At 43.6% G+C, this 23,240-nt stretch overlaps 1 protein-coding gene across 3 annotated transcripts in view; it reads left to right on the plus strand.

Annotated features, from left to right (window-relative positions):
• Positions 1–23,240, plus strand: part of XPO6 (exportin 6) — a 53,266-nt gene that overhangs the window by 27,963 nt on the left and 2,063 nt on the right. The window contains exons 7-23 of one of the 3 annotated variants that reach the window (XM_026048981.1): positions 1,610–2,063; positions 2,174–2,203; positions 5,480–5,606; positions 6,400–6,509; positions 9,022–9,130; positions 9,930–10,022; positions 11,884–11,953; positions 13,516–13,675; positions 14,377–14,469; positions 16,046–16,190; positions 16,632–16,778; positions 17,489–17,678; positions 18,912–19,067; positions 20,331–20,445; positions 20,951–21,122; positions 21,505–21,666; positions 22,373–22,471. In XM_026048981.1, the coding sequence (XP_025904766.1) occupies positions 1,610–2,063; positions 2,174–2,203; positions 5,480–5,606; positions 6,400–6,509; positions 9,022–9,130; positions 9,930–10,022; positions 11,884–11,953; positions 13,516–13,675; positions 14,377–14,469; positions 16,046–16,190; positions 16,632–16,778; positions 17,489–17,678; positions 18,912–19,067; positions 20,331–20,445; positions 20,951–21,122; positions 21,505–21,666; positions 22,373–22,471 (2,432 nt within the window). The remainder of the gene's footprint in view (positions 1–1,609; positions 2,064–2,173; positions 2,204–5,479; positions 5,607–6,399; positions 6,510–9,021; positions 9,131–9,929; positions 10,023–11,883; positions 11,954–13,515; positions 13,676–14,376; positions 14,470–16,045; positions 16,191–16,631; positions 16,779–17,488; positions 17,679–18,911; positions 19,068–20,330; positions 20,446–20,950; positions 21,123–21,504; positions 21,667–22,372; positions 22,472–23,240) is intronic. The other 2 variants (XM_026048982.1, XM_026048983.1) reach the window with 2 other exon arrangements.

Consider the following 23,240-nt stretch of genomic DNA (forward strand, 5'->3'; position numbering starts at 1 on the left):
GCGATGCGTGAAAAGAAATGGTGGGGCTGAGGGGATGGGAAAGGATCAGCACTGAAGTTTGACAGGGAGTTGTGAATTTAGTGATGTGTGATATCTTGATGGAAAAATGGAAGCTTAGGAATCTGTTCATTTGTGCCTCTGATTTGGAAGTTGCTCAGTAAATACCTGATACCTGATAATATTTGCTTTGCGTTTCTATAAAACTGCCATTAAAGTTTCTCACTAAAAGCTTTTGGGAAAGTAAAAGGATTCATATGATAAGGGGAGAGCCTCTGCACTGGTGATTAGTGGCAAGGTAGGAGGTAAAGGATGGGTGGAAATGGTCTCCTATAGTGAGGAGGAGACCTGTGAAAGGGAAGACCTGTGAAAAGGGGCCAACAGTGAGAAAAAGAGGTTTGCTAATGGCAGCATAATCAGAATAGGGAAAAGAGGGTTGATCAGAGGCCTGCAGGAAGATCTTGAAAGCCTCTCGACTAGGCAATTGGTAGGTGAAATGCAATACAGGTAATAATGTAACCGGCTTTTGGCAGGGAAGTGCAATGCTCATGTCATGCCAAATCCTGGGCTCTGAGCTGACCTTTCCTATATGAGAAGATTATGGACCTTGAACAGGTTCCAAGTAAGGAGCAAGGAAGCTGGAGACACTCTTCACTCTGAAAAAGAAACTGAGAGGGCAGAGCTGCAATAGAGAGTCAATTGAGTGTCATGAGTGTCATGTCAATTGACTGACTTGAAGATGAATGGAAATTTGTTTTCACTGTTTTACAGGAAGTAAGAAATGAAAGTAGCAGATGTCAGGCTCAAAACAAAACAGGGTAGTTCTTCACTCAACCTAGAGTGAAGCTGTGGATCTGTCACAGGGCATTGCATGTATTAGAGTTTCTGTGGGTTCGGTGGGAGGCTGGACAAAATCATGGAAGATGAATCCTGTCAGGCAGTGGGGAGTTCTTCAAAGTCCATCTGGCTGAGGAGACCCTTGTATTGCAGGTGTTGCAGGCTGGGAAGTGCAGTACCTGCTTGTATTGACCTTTGGTCACTCTGGAAAAGGTGCCAGGCTTTGGGTTGATTTGGTCTGGCTCGGTGCATCCTCTTGTGTGATCCACAAGCTGTTGGAGCCGAGCAAAACCAGCTTTGCCAAGCTGCATTCCTGTGCAGGTGCACCAGAGGATTTGTGTTGGCTCACATCGAGGATGGTCAGCTTCATGAGGGGGATGAGTTCAATAGTAAGTCCCTAAATCAGGCCCTGTGAAGTTGCTATCATCACCTTCTCCAAAAACCTGCATATATGTTTATTGAGCAAGACTAGAAGGGCACTTCTAAAAACTTAAGTATTGTTTGAACTCTTTCCAGCAACTTGTCTGATCTGATGTGAAATCTGAGGAAAAAAAAAAAAAAAAAAGGAAAGCCTTGGAATACAAATAACTCAGTTGAAAAGAGATCTCAAAAGAGGCTTTGCTTTGCAAAACTGCTAATTGTATGTTCATCTTGGACATGTATTTGCACAGTAACTTGGTGAATGGCACAGGCTCCAAAGGATCAGGCTTACAGATGTGTTACCTGGAGGTAACTGCTTTATTGCTAATGCAGCTGCATGTGCTTCTTTTCCCAGGTGACCTGTTAAGTAGCCTGTTGCAGAGTCCCAGTGCAGCCAAATTACTGAACCAGCCAATCCCTATCCTTGACACGGAGAGTGAATACATCTGTTCCCTGGCACTGGAGTGCCTGGCGCACCTCTTCAGCTGGATCCCTCTGTCCACCAGCATCACCCCTTCGCTCCTCACCACCATTTTCCACTTTGCTCGCTTCGGCTGTGACACTCGGGTGAGGAAGATGTCTTCTGTCAATGGCAGCAGCCAGAACTCAGTCCTGGGACAGGAGCGGGGCCGGCTTGGCGTCTTGGCCATGTCTTGCATCAATGAACTGATGTCGAAGAACTGTGTGCCTATGGAGTTTGAAGAGTATTTGTTACGGATGTTCCAGCAGACTTTCTACCTCCTGCAGAAGATTACCAAGGAGAATAATGCCCACACGGTGAAGAGCCGGCTAGAGGAACTGGATGAAAGGTAAGAGAAACCAGACAGCTAAGGAGCTGTGCTAGGCCCTCTTGCTTTCTAAAGGTCTGTCTTTGTTAATTTGTGGTCATGCATGGTGTGTCTAATCACCTTTTTTTCAGAGTTCTCTGCTCGTGGAGCCAGGCAGAAAGGTAGGTGCACAAAGGTAAGGTGCTGGCAAGGGGCTGAGTTTGCTAAGTGACCATGGTGGCACAGGTTTGTATTCTTTCCTGTCCTCTTCCTCCCCTTCCCCTCGTCCGTCACTGTTTGACTGCAGGTCTGAGGTGGCACAAGAGCTGAACCTGCCCTTCATTCAGTTGTAACAGAGCAACAGAAGAGGCACAGTGAGGTAAAGGAATTGCAGTATTCCCTTTCCTGGTTGGTATCTGCCTTCTCCGTCTTAAACTCAGACTTACAAAGAGTGGGTAGATATTCTGCAAGTCACAGCTTGAGAGTAGAAGTAGTTTCATACTCTCCATGGAAGTGTGACCATTCCTGACGGCTTTTTTATTTCTAGTGTTGTTTAACAACACTGGAAGATGCCTGTGAATGGAGCTCCCCAGGCTGAGGCAAGTGACTCCACCTCAGCAGCTCTCTTGCATGCTTGTCGCCTGGAAGGAACAGGGGCATTGGCAGCCTCCTGCGAGGCTGCATCTTCCTTTCTCTCTCTTCCAGAAAGTTACTACCGTGCTCGTTGCCTAAAACAGCTTGACTGTTTTAACACGAGATATTCCAGCGTGTAGAAGTGCAAGCAAGACGCGTCTTGCTGTCGTGTTGAGTGGTTGAGGCCATGTGTTGACAGGGTGGTGAAAGGGGGGGACACCCTGATGCTTCCCTTCACCGTGGGCCTTCTGGAGAGCGTGGGCCTTGGCCAGGCAGGCTGCTGCTCTCATCTGCAAGCACCTTGCAGCCGTGTCCCTGAGGCCAGCATCTCCCTACGGATGCGAATAAACCAGCGTGGTGCTGCTGGATAAGGCAGCTCTTCCCAGTCAGGGCAGCCAGCATTTTGATGCTCTTTTTACTATGATAGCTACAAGGAGTAAAACCCAGGAACAAGCAGTTGGTCCCTTTGTGGAGATGACTTGCATGGCTATTTCTTCTCTAGAAATCTTATTTTTTTTGTATCTCTAGAAACAGGTGTAACTTGAGGATAATAAATCTAGAGTAACTTTGATTGCTGTTTAGCAGTGAAGTCTGCTTGATCCTTCATTTTGACTAACTTGTTCTGACTTCAGTATTGCTCGGCTTCCTAAAAGCAGGCGTGATTTATCTAATACAGTTGAAATATGGGATTTCATATATGTAGTATGTGCACAGAGACCCACTGTTAAAATTCTGAAAATTGCAGTAATTCACATTCTTATGGAAAGTATCGGTAAGCAACCTTCACTGACAAGACTGGAAGATCTATAGCTCTGCTACAGAGATCATATCACTGTAATCATTTTGATCTGCTGCTTATGCATCTTAATCAGAGATTGATGTCTGTAAATGAGATCACTTTTTATTCTTTACTGAGGTCTTGAAATAAGATTGTAAACAAGATGCTCTGGAAAGTGTTTGGAAAACTCTAGCTGGCTTCTGCAGGACTCTGAGCTGACTCCGTCCTCGGCACGGAAATGGTTCTGCCTTAAGGATGGCAAGATTTTTCCCTTCCTCACTTAGTGGGATAGTTCTGCTTATTTCCAGTACTAAAGAACTTACTGCACGAAATTCTTTTTCACTCGGATTAACAAAATCCTCAACAAAACTGGCACTGTTTGAGCTCTCTTGCTGCAGTGTATTGCTCTCTTTGGAACTTGTCTGCCCCAAATCTGTTCTTTCCCCTGCCTCCTGTGGTGGCTAATTTTCTGTTTGCTCTAAAGTCAGCGTGGCTTTCATTAGACTGTACTGTCAGACTTGTGCAGAAAAAGATAAAGCTTGAACCGTCTTTCCCCTTCCTTAACTTGATCATTCCAAGATATTTTATGGAATAGAAAATGTCTAGTAAGGTTATAAGCCAGAGCTCTGGAGACTGCGGAACAGGATATTAATTTCAGTGACCTCTGAGCACTTCTTTTAAAAATATGAATAAATAAAAAGTGTTTTGCACGGAATAATTAGTCTTTGCTAAATGCTTGAGTTTTGAAGCATTTGGTCGTGATGAAGACGTGTTTAGTTGACGGTAAGTCTTGCCAAACAGATAGTGTCAAGTAAACGTAAATCTGGTCTTTTTGCAGATCCCAAACATTGCATGGTTTTATAGACTTAGACTTAACTATCAGTGCTGCCCCTTCTTGCTAGCTGGTCGTGCTTCCAGTCCCGAGTGAATTCAGATTTAGCAGGAGCAGTTCTGCTCCTCAAAATAGTGTGCAGGAGGAGAGCAGGGCAGTTTAATAAAGCCGTCCTGTTGAAGCATGTCCAAGCATGTCTACCACTTTGCTGCTAGCCCTAGTTTCCTGTTTCTTTAAAAAAAAAATAAAATAAAAGCACTCCTTTAGAACACGTAGTGTATGGGAAAGACAGGCTTCTCTGCAGCTGGGTCACTGAAGCTCTTGGTATTTGTCTGACATCTCCATGTATATGGAATGTATATGGATGTATATGGAATGATGGGATACTTAATTGTTTGCTCTATAGATAAACACGAAGGTGGTTTCTAAACCTGATGAGGTTCATGTTGTGCAGTGCCTGTTCTTGTTGCACGCTTTGACCTTACCCACTGTGGCCTTGAATTTTTTTCCTAGTAGGAGACTCATATGAGACTCATGGAAGTGTTGTTAACAGATTCCCTTTTGGATCTTCACTTGTGCAATCCCAAGCATTGAGGAATTCAGGGTTTTGGACATTGACTTGTCTTTATTTTAATTTATCATCTAATTCAGTCACAAAATACCAGGTTCAGTAAAGAAATGTATAGATGATGTGCATAAGAAATATGATCTGCAATGCATAAGAAACATTCCTTTCCCATCCTCAACTACATGGCTGTCCAACCACTTGTTTTGATATCTTTTTTTAACACATGTATTGCTAAATCTTGCATTAACTTCTTGCTTTCAGCTAAATCTCCTCGGTGGTAGAGTTTATTTGACTAACCCTACATGCACACTGGTAAAGATGAGCCTTGCTATTAAATGCTTGTTTTTCAAGGGTGGGGGTTATACTTAGTTGCAGGCCTGATGAAACTCAGTTATATTTATTTGAGTATTAAAGTTGCTTTTGACTAGACTGTCTTTTCTGCTGTTTCAGGTATTAATGGAATGAAGGGTTGCCCATCCTGTAGGTAATTGTTGCAGGGCTTTATATTTTAAATGTCCTACTGCCTATTAATTGTAGCTTCCTTTTTAATGAAAAGATTTGGAGTGAGTTTATCACTATTTCAATGACATTGCTTCCATCTGTAGAGTCCTTCATGTTTTCTTAATTGTGTTTTCTTTCCCATGTAGCTACATTGAGAAGTTTACAGACTTTCTCCGTCTCTTTGTGAGCGTCCACCTACGCAGAATTGAATCCTACTCTCAGTTCCCTGTGGTTGAGTTTCTGGCGCTGCTGTTCAAATACACTTTTCATCAGGTATGCCACTACAATATTGTTTTTCTCAGCCCTGTTTCCTCCTTCCCTTGCTTTCCTGTACAGTACAGGTAGCTTGTTTTCCCCAGTGGAGTCGATACCTAAAGTTAGCATAGAAAAAAAATTAAATAGTGTGTGTCTTACCAGTAGTGCTGACGACTTCTAAATAATGTGATGTGCTGAGTATTTATTTTGGATTTAGTTGGAGAAAAGTAGTCAGATATAGTTACCTTGCATGAGCAATTTGTCTGGTGTTTAACTTTTACCTGCTAGTATTTAGAAAATATCATCTGGAAAATCTGTATCACTTGCTTGTTTTGTATTTGGGGGTGCTCTTATTTCTCTGGCAGATGCTGCTTTAATGTTTCTGAGCCTTTTCTTGTGCTCATTTTTAACTGTCTTTCAAAAGTTCAATCCTGAAACCTGAAGTAACTGTTACCCTACTGTAGAAGCTGCCACAATGTATTTGATGGTATTTGCTACCACGTGTGAATAATGACCCAAGAAAGTCTTGTGAAGTTGATGCAACAAACCATAAAATTGGTTAATGCTGAGACCACCTTTGCAATTTATGGGTTCCCACCTGGGTACTGAAGCTCTTGCTCATCTTTTGAGTGTTGAAACTCGTAAATCAGCCCAGGGATCTTATGGACATTTTTCAATGGAGTAAGAATCCAGTGCTAATGGAAGATTTTTTTCACTGCTTGAAGTGCATGCTAGCTCACCCTTTCCCTGTGATTAGAAAACAGTCTTGCTGTAGGTCACGACATTCATTTTGGATTTCGGTGCATTTCAGCCTACCCACGAAGGTTACTTTTCCTGCTTAGACATCTGGACACTCTTCTTGGACTATCTGACAAGCAAAATTAAAAGTCGACTGGCAGACAAAGAAGCAGTACTGAACAGGTAAGTGGGCAGGAGGCTGCCAGGCTGGGACGGCTGCAGTGAGATTCCCCTGGTCACTATTGAAGAACTAGGAGGACACACAGCATTTTTTTTACACCACCTTTGCCCATGCTCATGTTCCATTAGATACCAATTGAATTTTTTGGTTATAATCCTTGAATTAGTTTTGAATCAGTCTGTAATAGTAATGGAAATACCGAAATATAGATTTTTTTGTTGTTGTTGTTGGCAGCTCTTCCCTTGGTGCATCTTGAAATAGGTGACTCGCATTTTATCAGAAGTCCCTTTGCTGTCATTTAAAAAAAATATTGAATATACTGATATCTCTTTCAACTTTTGTAGACTTAAAAACTACCATGGCATGTGCCCTGTTGTGTTTCACTAATTGTAGAAGTTTCTTTCCTTTTGAGTATGCTAAATATAAGTGGTTAGTTCCTGACATACAGCCTGGCACCGTAACCACAACGAACAAATGGGGAACTAGGTTGCCCCAGACAATTGTTTTCCTTTCTACATGGGAACTGTGTCTTTATAATTTCTCAAGTAGCATGTGTTTGCTAATTCCTAATTTGCCAGTGTGTCTGCCTGATGCTGGTGAATGGTGCCTTGGTGCTCTGCTCCCTTTTTCACCTAGCAAACATGGGCATGCAACATTATTTTCATGTCCATCTTTTTGTGATGGAGAAGAAGTCAAAGGAAACAATAGCTCTTTCTCCTGCAGATTTGTCAGGTTGTAAGCAGCAGCATATAGGTGATTGAAACTTGTGCTGCTGTTTTGTCAGAAGTTTCTGTGTGTCTGTCCTTAATGACAGCTTCTGTAGCTATAACTTCCTTCATGCTTTAAGACATACAACCACTTCAATTTGATAACTTGGGTGTGGTTACACAACAGGAACACCCCATGAAACTTCCTGTCCTGCGGTTTAAAAGCTTTGCATTTTGTACATATTGCAGTTATGCTATTGGATAAATGGCCACACCTAAAGTTACCTCATCTTTTTACAGAAAATAGGGTAAGTCAGCCTCCGTGCATTGATGCTTCCAGCTGCTAAGTTAGTGACAGCTGACTAGCCTGGCACTTGGGTTACATCATGCTCTGAGTCTTGATGTCAGCGCATGTTAATGCCTACTTTCTGACTTGATCTTGTTTAGAAAATGGCATGACATCCCCTTGTCTCAGATCAGGTATTTTAAGACAGGAAACTTAAAATGGGGAGAAAGGCCTCATCAAATCCCCCAGCCTTGGCCTTGTGCTGGCAGAAGTGGGCTGCATGCTCAGCTGGTTCTGCCCTAGTTTTTGCAATTTAGTGTTATTGGATGATCAAGAGAAAGAAGGATCTTCTACAGCGTAGCTTTGGAAAGATAAGAGGATATTTTTCAGTGGTGTAACTTCAGTGTTACAGTACAAGCGGAAAAAGCGATGCCTTTTACTTCAGTGGAGAGCAAGGGCCCGGTGTGAGCTGCAAAAATACCTGCAATTGTGTGGGAGACATTGATGTAGATGCTGGTGAAGCAATTGAACAGCAAGAGGTCTGGGGAAAAAAAAAGGAATTCGTATTTATAGACCCGCTCTGTGAAGACTTAAACCCTGTGTAAGGTCACTGGGTAAGAAATAACTCATGAATGGCCCTTGTTTCACTTTAACCATCTGGCCAATCCATCAGCTCTTAACTTCTCACTTCTGCTGGAGAGCTGAGAAGTGTGATTAGTGTCACTGCTCCTTTATCTCATCAGTTGTTCCTTCCTTCGACTAAGGATTAGTTGTAAAACTGAACAAGATGGTGCTGAGGAGAACTGAGCTTATCGGCCAGCTGCTTTGGGGAAAGATGACAGTGGAACGATTGCCTTAGGGGAGGCCTCTTCAGCAGAAGGCAGCAATACCTTACCCTGCTTCATCAGTTCCTTGAGGCGTACCCAAAAGGCAAGCACTGGGCTGGGGTTGCTGAGGAGTAGCTGAAGCAGGAGGAGCTGCCTCTTCCTCTGTCCTGCTGGGGCTGAGCAGCCCCAGAGGTGCTGCCGTGTGCTGGAGACCAAGCAGAGGTACCCAGAGATGAGGCAGCCCAGCTCTCAGCATAGCAAAGCACATGCCTGCTATTTTCAAGCAGAACATGGGTAACTGGTGCGTGTCAGAAAAAGCTCATGCTGTTCATGTATATCTACTGCATTCCTGGTAACTAGTTTTGTTGCCTTTCCTGTTCTAACACTCCTGGATTGCTTCTGTTGGGAAGTTCTTGGTTTGGCCCTCAGAGATACGGGAGTATCTGATATTCCCAGAGGCTATTTCCGTGCAGGTACACAGCAATCTGAAATGACACGTGCTATTTTTAATCCTGTGATCTGTTTGCTGATTCCTCAACAAACCTGTAAAGCTCTGCTGCAGTTTCTTGGCAGTATCTCGTGTTAACCAGCCATCTGTTCTGCACCTCTCCTTTGTGCTGGGAGGGCTGAGGACAGAGCAGGCTCTGCAGAAGTGTTTTATTGGTCTCTTGCTCTGTTTTTTCCATGGCCACAGGTACGAAGATGCCTTGGTTCTGTTGCTGACCGAGGTGTTGAACCGAATCCAGTTCAGGTATAACCAGGCACAGTTGGAGGAGCTGGATGACGAGACACTGGATGATGATGTAAGGAGCAGAGTTGAACAAGGACAGCTGCAGGTCTGGATATGAACTGTTGTATTGGTTAGGCCTAGAATGTTTTTCCCAAAACATGGTCAAGCTTTTGGGGCACAAACTAGACAGCTGCTTAACTCAATTCTGCATGAGTTTCCAGGCTTAAAGGAGCATGAAATGTTTTTATCGTACTTAGTCACACTAAAAGGATATGACCTTTTCTTTTTAACCTTATCAAGGAAGAAATACCAACACGTATGTCCTGATGATTAGAGGTGTTAGGTGTCCATTTCCTCTTGATTTGGAACATGAATGCTCAGAGAACAAAATACCTCAGAGAACAAATTAAGCTGTATTTGTCATTGATGCTTTCATTTGAATCTTCTGTTCCAAAGTCCATATGATAAGCATAATCTGTTCGATATTCATGTGCTCTAGAAAGAATAAAAACTAAATGGAGTAGGTGACAGTGGACGAGACCGGAGTTACTGGAAGGACAGGTTGTGCTGTGTAATGGGTGCTTGTCAGCAGTGCAGTAACTGTGCTTGAAGAGTGAAAGCTTGTGGCATATCCCTTCAAGGGACATATGTGTACAGGCTGACAACATAGATGGGCAAATTATTCCTCATCAGGCATCCATGACCATATGGTAATAAGAATCACAGCATCTCTTCAGTATCGAGGCATCCGCAAAAGTCAAGCTCTCAACGGGAACTAGCTAGACCCAAGCTTAAAGTGAAGATGTAGCAGTCTGCAAAGAGCCCTCCGTTTCCTGAGCATGTAGCCCTTACCTTGGTGTTTCTTCCCATAGCAGCAGACTGAGTGGCAGCGGTACTTGCGCCAGAGCCTGGAGGTGGTTGCCAAAGTCATGGAGCTCTTGCCCACTCATGCCTTCTCCACACTGGTAAGTAGCTGTGAGCAGCTGAAGGACCACATGAAACGAAGTCCAACCACTGAAGTTTGTTGCAAGCTGTTTGATAGAGGCCCCAATGAGAAAAAAAAAAATCAGGGATTTGCTTTACATGCAAAAGCTCGGCAAAGAGGAGACGAGAAGTCAAAGGGAAAAAAACTGTCTTTCTCTGTTTTTGCCAGATTTCTTGGTGTATTTTGAAGATGACCCTGCAGTGAGCATCAGCCTTACTTGCTGGACATTAGGCTCTTTAGAAATTCCCATCTCTTGATGTAAATATTTGGTAACAATCCTTCACTGTTGTTTATCGTGACCTTTATACTAGGAGGCGGTGCTGTGAACTGGACAGATGAGAATCTCATTATTAGGATTTTACAGAGACTGACATTTTTATTTGAATGAAAAGCTAAAGAGAGGGCCTGAAACAATTGGGCCCTGTGTATAATCTGTGTATAAATGTGTATAATAAACACAGATTAGCTTGCTCTCTCCAACGAGTGTCACTGTTGTTGCCAAGATTAATGTTGTAAAAAAATTGCCCCGGTTTGTAGCATTTAATGGTTTCTGAGCAGGAACTGCTGAGGTTCTGAGACAGTGATTTCCAAATGGTTGTTGCCTTTCCTTTGAGGGGAAAAAAAGGGCGAGTGTATTCAGTAGAATCTCAAAGCAAATGTAGTAATTCTGGAGATACTGCATACCTTGACCTCCAAACCGTATTCCCAAGAGAGAAGCTGAGCAGTTGTAGAGGAAGCAGGTGCTTGACTTGAATGGATTTTTTCCCCTTTTTCTTATGGATATTTTAAATAAGATGCTGGTTGAGCTAATCACTGGAAGTGTTTTGCTGGAAATTCTTAAGCAGTGAGCAGAATATTTCTCATGTGAATGTAAAATGCTGCTCCGCTGCAGCCCAGGGCATGGTGCAAGTCGGCAGGATGCAGACAAGCGAAATAGCTGTTTCGCTGCATGTCTGGGTCATATGGCTTGTTGGCTTGCTTAAAGCAAGGTGTTAAGAAGGGGAAGACTGTGTGGGTGTATTTTTTTGTTTTTTAATAGTTCTACTCCTGTAATAAAGACTTCCAGCTGTTAATTAGGCGCACCACATGATAATCCTGTAGTGAGTGATTTGAGCCTCGTGTTATTTGGTTCTTGTACATTGGATAGCCCAAGAGGTGCTCAAGGGGCTGTATATGCAGTAGTCTTTAAAATGATGCTGAATTCGGTGGTGAAGCTGCCAGTAGCAAATATTTAAATATCATATGACAGCTGCAATTACTGTGTCCCATTCTGGGCACTGAATGGCTACGGATCCTTTCAGTGATGCATGAGTTAGATTTTTGTGTATCCAACAACTTAAAATGTAGTTTCTGATTTTGCTAATAGAAACCAGGTGGAATTATGCCAGACTGAAATGATTGGAAAACATTCTCTGAGGTGGAATATCTGCAAGGAAAAGTTGCTGACGGGCACCTAACAGGCACCTCTGTCCTGTATGCACAGAGGTGCATCCAGGCACAAGGCAGTTATGTCCTAGTCCATGCTATTGCAGTGCTTGGCTCACTGAGCACCAGTTAGGAGCCTTTCTGGTCTATGTGTACACTCTATTCTCCTGTGTTAGCTTAACCTGTTGCCCAGCTAAGTATCACTAGGAGCAGGGATGCCTGCTGTCAGTCTTGAGTGGTGATGTGAGGTTAATGGTCACGAAAAACTGTGCCATACGGAGTCAGGCCAGAACCTGGAATCTGTTTTTTTGAAGGCAGCAGAGAAATGAAAATTATTCTCTAACAATGTAATTATAGTTGAGTGTAAACTGTCTCTAGCAGGTCCCAAAATCATGCTCTTTTCTTGTATTCTCTAGTTCCCAGTTCTGCAGGATAACTTGGAAGTGTACCTGGGACTCCAGCAGTTTGTGGTCACGTCAGGAACAGGTAATACCACCAGCCCTCACTATAGTCCTGAGCTCTCTGAATAGCAGACTTCGAATGGTAAAGATAATACAAGCCTGCTTTAGTCTTGTTTCCTTCATGTTGTTAGGAATGTAGCAGGAATTTCTGAAGATTTCTGTCCATCTTGGGAGCCTTCACATATAAAGAAGTATAAAAAGAAATCAGTACTGTGAATAAAAACAAAAAATAGTTCCTTAGGAGCATAGCTTGTTGCTTCTTCAGAAGTGAGGAAAGCAGAAGTAATAGTGGGATGAATGTGAGAACTGAATGAAGAAAAATTATAGCTAAGGATGTTTTCAGTCCTCCAGTGCAGTAAAAGGAATCTGTTCAATCTTAAATACTGTTGTATATATAATATACTGCCTGTAGCAAGTTTTGTATGTAAGCAGACGTTCCTTCTGGTGCTTTTGGCACTCTCGATAACAAGAATGGCAGTTTTGCATAGACAGTTCAAGAAAGAATACTTCCAATTTAGGATTGGTTCACACCTGGGATTGCAAGCAATATGTGAGGTTTATTTTAGTGCTGTAGTCACGCTGCCTGTTAGAAGCTTTCGTGGGGACTGACTCTTCAGCTCATTAATTAGCTGCAATTGGGGATTCAGAATTGGGCGACGGGTGCTGGTGCTGATGGTGTGTGCATGGCGAGCTTGTTGCTGGAAATATATATGATCTTAGATTAAATATGGGCAGTGGAAAGAAGAGTTCCTCTAAAATACATCGTTGCAGAATGTATGGGAGGTTGTTGCTGTTTTGGGAGGGGAATGAAAGGTCTAGGATGTGTGGAGATGAGATGTACACAGCTGAGCAATTGAGCTATGCAATTTTTTATAAAACATGCAAATCTATTCAGTATGGATTCTTGTATCCGTTTAGTATGTTTCTTGTGTATGAGAAACAGGAATTAAAATAACCACATTTCAAATTAGAAGCAAATATTCCTTTCTTCTGAACCTGCCTCTGGTGTTGGGAGAATTTATGGCACTCGAGCCAGCAGAGGGAGTCTCAGGAATGACCTTCTCCATGTGTCTGGAATTGCTCTTTGAGATCAACCAATAACCAAGAAAGACCCAATTTTTTTTTTTTTTTTTTTTTTTTTTTTTTTTTTTTTTTTTTTTTAAGATCTTCATTCCAGATAGAGGAAAATAAATATGTAAAAGGCTGAAACATTTGGTAGCCTCCACCTTGTTCCGAGAGGAATTTCGCGTGTGGCTGAGTTGGAGCAGTTCAACTTGCCTTGCTCAGTTCGGATGTTTCCGTCACTTGGACAGGGCTGAACTGTGACCCACTGGAGAGCTAATTTAAGAAGAATGCCTGTAATGTAATTAGAGTAAACTTTGCATTTCCTGTAGCTTTGTAATTAGATTTCCCATCCCAAAGAGCTGTATTTATTACAGTCACAAGGTTATGTGTTTTTTCTCACACAAATTTTTAAATTATGAGTTTCCAGACTGCTAGGCTCTTATTCAGCAGATATTAGCACAAGTGACTATATACACTTGGGTCTTTTGGCTTCATTGCTAATGAGCTATAATGTCATTTTAGGTCATAGGCTGAATATCACTGCAGAGAATGATTGTAGACGTTTGCACTGCTCCTTGAGAGACCTGAGCTCTCTGCTGCAGGCTGTGGGACGTTTAGCTGAATACTTCATTGGAGATGTGTTTGCTGCCAGGTTCAACGATGCCCTTACAGTGGTAGAGAGGTAAGTGTGGGACGAGGAATTTGCTCTTCTTTTAGCATGGAGAAATAGTCTGCACTGCAGTGGATGTCAAAAGCAAAGTTTCTTTCTGCCTTCCCGTTTTATAATTAAACTAGAGGACTAGCACCTTAGCACTGATGAATGCAACACTTAAGTTTCCCAAATTACTTTCTAGCCCATAACCAAAAACATAAATTACTAATATTATGGATTGGGGGTAAATAAAATCAGTTATTGCAAAAGGTTGAGGTGCATGTTTTGCAGCACATGTGTTGGTGATGCAGTGGTAATGTTTGATAACTTTAGAGGTGCATGTCGTAAAACTGAATCTTTAGGACCTTTTTTTTCATTAAAAATATTGTAAAAACTGGAAAGCAGACTTCAAGAAACTCTTGCAGAAATTTAATTAGCCCTCAGTTAAAAATTACAGAGCCACCTTGATTACGTTTTTATTTCACTTCTGCTTAGGAACGTTGTCTTGTGTCATTCTACCACAAACAAGGAAATAAGCTCTAAAATTCTTTCATATAGACACCCTAAATCTTTTATGCATGTTTGGCTAAATATTGACTTAATGACTAAATATAGACTTGCTAAGAGCTGCACTCGGATAAGACGTTCTTCTAGTGGTTTTGTAGTAGATTTGTAGTGTGTGTATGTGTCTCACAGTTCCTTTGCACTGCTGTTTATGTGTTCACTTACAGGTTGGTAAAAGTAACGCTGTATGGGTCCCAAATTAAACTCTACAACATTGAAACTGCAGTACCATCTGTATTGAAACCTGACCTTATTGATGTGTGAGTATGAGATACGAGCTACAAACGACAGTATTTAAATTTGCTACAGAGATGGAGGAGGCTTTAGAGCTCCTAAATTTGGGTGCTTTTAAACATGTACGTGGCAACTGTTTGAAAAATTGCTAGTTAACTAGGAGAGCATTTTCTTGTAACTGTTAAAGCCAAGACTGCTACTAGCATTCTCTGTTCTTGCACCAGTGCTTCCTCTAAAGACTCAGGTTGTTTAAAGGAAATTATACCTGGAGTCTTTTAATGCTAGTTTAACAATTCACATTGTCTAATGCTTGGAGGAAGCCTGCCTATGTGTTGACCAAGAATCTCACTAAGTTGTATTTTTTAGCACTGTGCCAAAAATAATGTTATTATTTACCAGTTGATTGTAATTTGGCTTTACTAGTTCTCTTAAACCTTCGTCTTGATACTGCTGAGTCCAGGTACACCACAATTTTAAGCCTAGGAGAAACAGATTCTGGGACAATGTGATGTTTAACCCATATTGTTAATTCTTGCGAGCAGTGTATCTCTTTTCAGTTAATGGGGAATAGTTTAGACAGTGAATACGCTATAGGAAGGAGAACAAAAAGTTTTGCTGTTCAAATGTAAGATTTAAGAAGAGATATAAGGTTTAAAAAGAGACTTACCTGTTCTTTCCTGTTTGCAAATTCTACTGAACGTGGTGACAATGTGAGGGATTCAGGAGGTTGATACAGACCTGGGAGTTGCCTGTTATAAGCAGTAGAGATCCTAAATACTTAAATGCAATCATTATGCCGGGGCCATGTGCATGTTTGAGCATCTTTATTTGAGCATCTTTATTTTTTGGAGGATCAAAGGCTCTTTTAAAAAAAAATGCAAAATAGGGATTGCTTATGAGTGATTCTTCCAACTGGGCAATATGTTTCACAGGCTGATGCTGTGTGTAACTGTAGATGCCAAATGGTGTCCATAAGGCAACTACTTTCTAGTCCCCCTTCCTGTCAATCAAAGGGGTATGCAAAATCATTCGTAATCAGATTTATATTCATATCGACTAGGAATTGTGCCAAGTGATGAGAGGAGTATTTGAGACTGTGGTTTCGTATCACTTGTCAGTCTGCAGTCTTTTTTATTCTTATTATTTTGTGTGAGTTCTTGATTGTATTCTGTTTCCCTGCCTGTTTGCGCGCAGGGTTAAAAACTCTGCAGAACTCATAACACGCTGATTTGCTCTACTTTTCAGTAAGAACTCAGAATTTCCTAAGCCTGAACAGATACTCCAGACCTCTTTAGGTGCTAAAATTTGAGGCTATGTATTTATGAAATGAAATAAGATTCCATTTTACATCCTTTATTGTTGACTGGTCCAGCAATCCTTCTAAACCAGCGCAGTACAATTTGAAGCCATCTTCATATCCCACCAGGGAACCATGATGATGACCTGGACTTTTTAAAGCACAAGCTGCCAGCTTGATCTGAAAGAGCAGATCAAGACCTGTCCTTGCTACACCATCAAAACTGCATCCTGAGCCTCCCGTGGCTCCTCTGCTCCGTACCCGTTACCGTGTGTGTGTGACAGCTCTTTGGTCCCACCTTGCAGGCACGCGCAGTCCCTGGCAGCACTGCAGGCCTATTCGCACTGGCTGGCGCAGTTCTACAGCGAAGTTCACCGGCAGAACCCGGAGCAGTTCATCTCTCTGGTCTCCACCGCCCTGGAGGCGATCACGCCCCTCATCAGCTCCAAGGTAGCTTGGTCAGGCCCAGCCGGAGGCTAAGTTTGCCCGGAGGGGAGCGGGAGACTCTTAAGTGACAGGATAATGTTGTTCTGTTGAGGTGGTTAAGTCTGTTGTGGCCCCCTGTGTCTGTGACTCTTGGTGTGGTTTGAGCGCTGGGTGTTTGGCTTTCAGAGCAACGACGTTTCTTGTAAAGCAAGATTAATAGCAATGCTAGGTAGCACTGTGACATAGAGGGCTACAAGAGTTTTATATATACATATATATGTGTGTGTATATTTGTATATATCTATATTTTTATATGTATAAAAATAAAATACTATATTTGAACTGTGTTGATTATGACTGGTTAGTAAAGGCAGCTCCTCGTGCTGTCTGATGCCACTCTTGTGTGGTGAGGGTCTCTGTGGTGGTGTCACTGAGGCCCCTGACCACGTAACCTCCCTGTTTCAGGTGCAGGAGAAGCTGCTGTTGTCTGCGTGTCACCTGCTCGTCTCTTTAGCCACCACAGTCCGACCAGTGTTCTTGATCAGCATCCCAGCGGTGCAGAAGGTCTTCAACAGGATCACAGACACTTCTGCTCAGCGCCTTCCTGATAAGGTGATTTTTGGCACAGAAACACATGAAGAAACCCACTTTAGGTGTCCCTGGGAAGTACTGCCTCAGCTCTTGCTGATTTTGAAAGAACAAAACAAAGAAGTAGTTATCTCTGTGCACTGGATATTCAGAAATCCATGTCATGCAGTTTATCAGTAATCGTATATTTCACAATGAAAAAACAGCAGTTGCAGCACTTAAATATTTCTCTTTTGTTTGCTGACAATGGTCCCTGACTGCACACCTGCTTACTTTGTCTTTCCAGTACAGGCATGTTTATGCCATTTGCTTTTTCTTTGCAAAACTAGTAGCATTCTTTATTCCTCGCTCCAAATTAATGTTACAGAAGTACCAAAAATACACAGTGGAGTTGGGGATACTGTCATACTGTGTACTAGCATGGAGACAAAGTGCTGTATATACATGCAAGCTTAACATGTAAATGAGATAAAGAGCCATAAGGGTGGATCATCTTTATTTTAGCGAGAACCTGCAGCACAGGCTTACTGGTCCCCAGGAAGCCTCCCAGTGCAGGGAGCTGGCCCCAGCCCTGAACTCCTGCACCATGGCTCCCTTCTCCCAGCTGCTCCTTTTTGCTGGGATTCAGTTTCTCCTCTTGAACCCTTTGCTCAGCTAGACATCCAGGACAGCAGCACTTGCTCCAATGTCAGGCTGGGGCTATGCTTGATACAGTTGATGTCTCGTTGCTCCAGGCCCAGGTGTTGGTGTGCAGAGCCCTGTCAAACGTGTTGTTGCTGCCCTGGCCAAATCTTCCGGAGAGTGAACAGCAATGGGCAGTTCGCTCCACCAACCATGCCAGTCTGATCTCTGCCCTCACCAGGGAGTATCGCCAATTAAAATCCAATGCCATCTTGCCGCAGAGGAAAGTGCAACTGGAGGACAGTAAGTGCCAAGTTTCTTAATCTGTGTTGCCTTCTGACAGGTGCAGCACAAGCTGCTGGTTATGGAGCAGCTAAGCTTTTCTTTCAATAACATTTTTGTCTCAGAAATAGTACTTGGAATAAGCAAGGGGAAGAAAGGAGAGGTTGGAGTCTTCTGTGAAGTGACTCTGATTCTTTGGCTGTGAGAAGGGTGCTCTACTCAACATTGCCTGTAAACTGTTCCATAAAAGCACAGTCTTCCTCAGCTCCTCAGAGAAAGATAAAGTTTGTGATTAAAAAGTATCCGTGTACGTAGCCATGGTTGCATTAAGAATGCTTAACAGGCTAATACGAGGGTTGTCAGGCTGTTTTATAAGGATCATTGACCAAGGACAGCGTCAGTGGAGAATAATGGCTGTGGAAACTTGAAAGAAAAAGTAAGATTTTTCACGACTTGGTGAGTTCTGCAGAGAGATGAATATGAGCAGGAGAGCCCTGCTCTGATGGGATCCAGGAATTCCTGGAAGCTTCAGCTCCTTGTTTTACTGTTTTGGGGAAGGAAGAAGTGAGTGTCTTGGTTTGGGATGATCTGGGGGGGATGAGGTGACTTGGTGGATTTTGGAGAATCACTGAAAGAATTATTTAGAAACCTGTAGTGTCACAGCCTTGCTGGATCAACGTGCAAACCTGGTGTGCTGGTCAAATCTGTGCAGGGAAGGAAGGAGTGGGATGGAGCGGGCCAGCCGAGCCCTACAGGAAGAATATCAGCAGGATGCTCATGTGGTTCCAGCTGAGCCACTCGAGTTTTGCCAGCATTTGGGTTAGCTTGTACAGTGATTGTGTGTCACTTGAGTTGTTACTTTCAGAAATAGAAACCCCTATATATTTGACTGTCTCAAAGTGCTTTTTCTTTTTTTTTCTTTTTTTCCCCCTTGCATAGCATTTTTTTTAAATAATGTAGCTTACATCTCCCCCTCTGTATATGTTCTTACTAACCAAGCAATTGGTACTTCTGCAGGATAGTAAGACTGCATAATTTAAGAAGGCAAGTAGCTACAGCAACTTAACTGAACCCATTTAAATACTTAAAACATGCAGTTGGGAGTGTTATATATTCACACCTGGGCTTGGTGTACATGCTGTCTTGGAAGGCTTTAGTTACTCTATGCATGAATTAGAATTTTGCTCCTTTTCCTGCATCTGGTGAGTAGTTTTTGTGTATGCAGGAAGTGTCAATTTCTCTCTTATTTTTCAGCCAAAGTAATCATCCATCAGACGCTCAGCGTTTTAGAAGATATTGTAGAGAGCATCTCTGGAGAATCCACCAAGTCCCGACAGATCTGCTACCAGTCGCTGCAGGAATCCGTGCAGGTCTCGCTAGCCCTCTTCCCAGCTTTCATTCACCAGTCAGGTATAACCACAGGAAAGGCTTTAATGTTGTGAGCAGCTTTGTGAGCAACTGGTATCATGCAAAGTCCCTCAACGTAGGTTGTGGTGCTCGTGTGAAATGTGGGGGTTTGTGGTGCTGAGCAATGTGAGTTGGTACTTGGGGGTGGCTCTTCAATGGAAACTTGGGAACTGGGAGAACCCTTCAGCAGCAAAGGGAGACCTTGTGCTCTGCCATCTAGAAGATGATCATGTGTGCTTGGCAGTCTCCAAAAAGATGATGTCCCATGTTCAGCAGTGAAATAAGGATGGAAGTGTTCCTGAGCACAAAATGAACTTTAAAAGGTCCTGGCCATCTCTAAAGTGTGCATTCCTTGGGGACAAAGAGGAGCAGTAGCTCTTGTCAGATGGTCTCAAATGATCTTTCTGCAAAGAAAAGCCTCCTGAGGTGTAAGCAGGTTTGTTGCTTGGAAGTCTTGTTAGCAGTGATGGGAAAAGTTTTTGTATCACATCAAGGTGGCACGAAAACCATGTGAGAAGCTACAGCTTCTCACATGAAGAGCAAACTTCTGGAGTGGAGGTTTCTCAGTAGGGCAGACATGTGGGGAGGGAAAACAAAACTGAAAAATAGAAAGGATCCAAGAGCTTTCTGCTGAATTGTGGCTCCACTGAGTTGCTGTCTGGGGAGGAGGCCGCCAGCCTCGTGCAATTACGTTAGCTGCTTAACGTGGTTATTCAGTGAAGTGTGTTGTGGCTGACAGAATTAGCTGATCCTGCAGTGCTGATCAGCTAATTGCACATCCACGTGCTGAAAACTGCTTCTGAAGTCAGAAGGGTCCTTTCAGTTCCTGCCAAAAAAAAAAAAAAAAAAAATTGGATTCTGTCTCTTAGCTGCTCCAAGCTGTATTAGATGTTTTGGACTTCCTTGTGTTTCCTGTTAACCCTATAAACGCAGGGAGCAAGTGGAGATTGGCCTGGATCTTTGCGAGAGCTTTCTCTAAGCATCCTGTGTGGGCAGACAAGATAAAGGGTCTCAGCTGATAGATGGCTCTTTGTTCTGGGGGTTGTTTGGTGCCGGCTGGGCTTGTCGTCCCTGGCACTGAATGAACAATCTTTAAGCCCTGTAGTACCAGCTGTTGGTTTCCATTTGTGGTGGAAGCCCTGCTGCTCTGTTTCAAAGAAGAAATGGGTTTCCAAGTACAGAAAGCACAGATCTCTTATAAAGACTTCTTGGTGCACTTCAGTGCTGTCCTAACACATTCTTTTTGCCTTTGTGTTATCTTCATAGATGTGACAGATGAGATGCTGAGCTTCTTCCTCACTCTCTTTCAAGGACTGAGGGTGCAGATGGGAGTGCCTTTCACTGAGCAGATCATACAGACCTTTCTAAACATGTTCACCAGGTATTGTCCCACACTAAGCACCTTCCTATGCCTCAGAATAGTTAATTCTGTTAGAGTGAATTTGGTGAGTTGCTCTCACAAGTCCCTGTCCTTCAGGAATATAATGCTTCCAAGCTCTTAGTGGCCAGATTTTTGCCATGTCCCAGGACTACATCTGAGGAAAATGATTCTAGAGGCTGAGACAACCCAACCCACACACATCCATAGAGGCCACCAGGCTATTTCAGCTCTCCCAGAGACTTTCTAGTCTTGAAAGCGTGTGGCACTGGGCTCCAGCACTGCTGATTAGCTCCTACCCAAGACCTGGATGTGCCCTATCTCTAAAAGCTCCTGATGTTGCGGGAAGTTATCTGTTAATTCTCAGTCAAAAGCCAGCTCCCTTTCAAGGCTTAATGTATTGGGTCTCTATTAATTGGGCAACCTTGAGGCTCCTTGTGCTTTCTGCTCTATTAGGTGGGCATGCAGATGGCTAGGTTGGTTCTTAAACAGTGGCTTTGTGTTGTAGGGAGCAGTTGGCAGAGAGCATCCTCCACGAGGGCAGCACCGGCTGTCGGGTGGTGGAAAAGTTTCTCAAAATACTGCAAGTTGTGGTACAAGAGCCAGGCCAGGTTTTCAAGCCTTTTCTACCCAGCGTCATCTCACTGTGCATGGAGCAGGTCTACCCCATCATTGCAGAGGTAAGACTCCTGTCACAGGGGCTGGGAAAGGGGGAGGCTGTGCTGGGGTGTGGGAGCAATGAAGTGTTTTGCTTTTGCCTGTAAGTGGCAGTCCCTATATAGGGCTAGCTGGGTAAGTAGACAGTGGGATTTGGAAGCAAAGCGGGCAGAGGGAAGCTGAGTTAGATATGCTCAAAGCAGAAGGGTGGAACTCATAACTGAACAGGGAATTTTTAGTGCTGTTCAATAGTCTTTGGGTTTGATGCTTTGCTTCAAGGGAAGTACTTTGATGTGCTGCTACCTTTGCTGCAAAGCGCTGTGCTGGGTGGCCACCCCATAGGATGCTCTTATTGCTGGGATGCCGGCACAGGAACCCGTGTGAGTTGTTCTCTTTCTCTTCTAGCGCTCGTCTCCCGATGTGAAAGCAGAATTGTTCGAGCTGCTCTTCCGGATCCTCCATCACAACTGGCGGTACTTCTTCAAGTCTAGTGTCTTGGCCAGTGTCCAGCGGGGAATAGCAGAAGAGCAGATGGAGAACGAAGCACAGTTCAGTGCCATTATGCAGGTAACTTGGTTACTCTTGCAGCTGTCTAGAACTCTTTCTGTGCTGGAACATGTACTGGTTGCAGTGATGCTTCAGAAATGTGACTCGCTCAGGTTAGACGGCCTCTTAGGTAAGATGTTGAGTTTAGGAACTGGCGAGATGGAGTGCTGATTCCTCTCCATGCCTCCATCCTCATTGAGACTCTCTGTTTGGACCTAAAATATTACTGATGCTGACTTACTTTATGAGCCAACAGCCTAGCAAGGGCACTGCTCTCTGCAGGCAGTGTTCCTCTTCAGTGAGTGCTTGGTCAGCTCTTCCCAATGGACCTAGCTAAGAAAACTGTTCTATGAATTTGGGCTATAATCAGATTTCTCCTAAGCTGCTTCATGCCCATTGACTGGGCAGCAGCAGAGCTGTTGTTAAACAAGCAACTTTTTGTGCATTGGCTGCCGTGAGAAGCAGCAGAGGCTGCAAGGATTCATGAGAGGGGTTGCTGCTCTTGCACCGTGGTGCAGTCCAGTGCCCTGTCCAGTCAGGTCAGTGTGTAGGGGAGCCCAAGTTCTTGGTGTGCATCTCAAGCCATGCAACAATATTTCCAGGTAAGATCTCTGAGCAGATTCTGTTCGGCAGGAGTGTTTTGGGGTGAAAATGTTCTTGTTGTGTGTGACAGGTTTGATGTTTTATGGTATTGGCCCCCTTCCTTCAAGGCTGCTTTTATTCACAGGCTTTTGGACAATCCTTCCTGCAGCCTGACATCCATCTATTCAAACAAAATCTCTTCTACTTGGAGACACTGAACACCAAGCAGAAGCTCTACCACAAGGTGGGTCCTGTCTGACCAGCGCCTGTTCTGTGTGTTGTTTGCCAGGGAACTGTGAATCCCTGCCAGGGAAGTGGTGCGAGGCAAAGGGCAGATAAAGACTCGTGTCTTCCAGTCCAAGGAGTGTGGGAAAGCTGCCTCTCAAATAACCCAGCAACTGAAAGTCAGGATTTGTGTGCTTTCTATCCCACAGCTAGTGGCTGCTGTGATCCTGCTGGATGTTCTCCATGCATTGCCATCTCCCTGGGGCTGGGGCCACGGACACAAGAGGGATCCCAACTCTAGCCAGTCAAAGCAAAGCCTTCATATGTGCCTATGAGAATGAAGGAAAGCAAAGAATATACCTAGTGACAGCAAGTTTTTTTGCCCTGGCAAAGTGGAATTTGTGCATCAACAGGACAGTGGCTAAATCCTTCTGTCATTTTGACCTGGTTCAGCTGCAGAGTATTTATTTGAACTTTACTTTGGAGTCACAGCTAGGGGTTGTCCCTGTCACATGAGACCTGTCCTCCAGACCCATTTTACTTGTTAGCTGCTGTCGTGCAGGGCCAGAGTTGGAGTGCAGGGTCCTGCCCTCCTGGTTACTCTAGGAGGGCAGAGCTTTCACGTTTGCATTTGTGGTCACAACCCCTAGCACAGCCCTTTGTGTTAACAGCTGCTTTCATGAAGCTAATCAGACGCCCTGGGAACTGGAGGTGCTTTCAGGAGCACTGTGCAGGGTTAAAAACTGGCTGCAGGTTGAATGGGACCTGATGTTTGCTTAAATGCCAAA

Source organism: Nothoprocta perdicaria, unplaced genomic scaffold, assembly GCF_003342845.1.
Source record: "Nothoprocta perdicaria isolate Ctin4 unplaced genomic scaffold, notPer1 scaffold_59, whole genome shotgun sequence".
In the NCBI taxonomy this organism is placed as follows: Eukaryota; Metazoa; Chordata; class Aves; order Tinamiformes; family Tinamidae; genus Nothoprocta; species Nothoprocta perdicaria.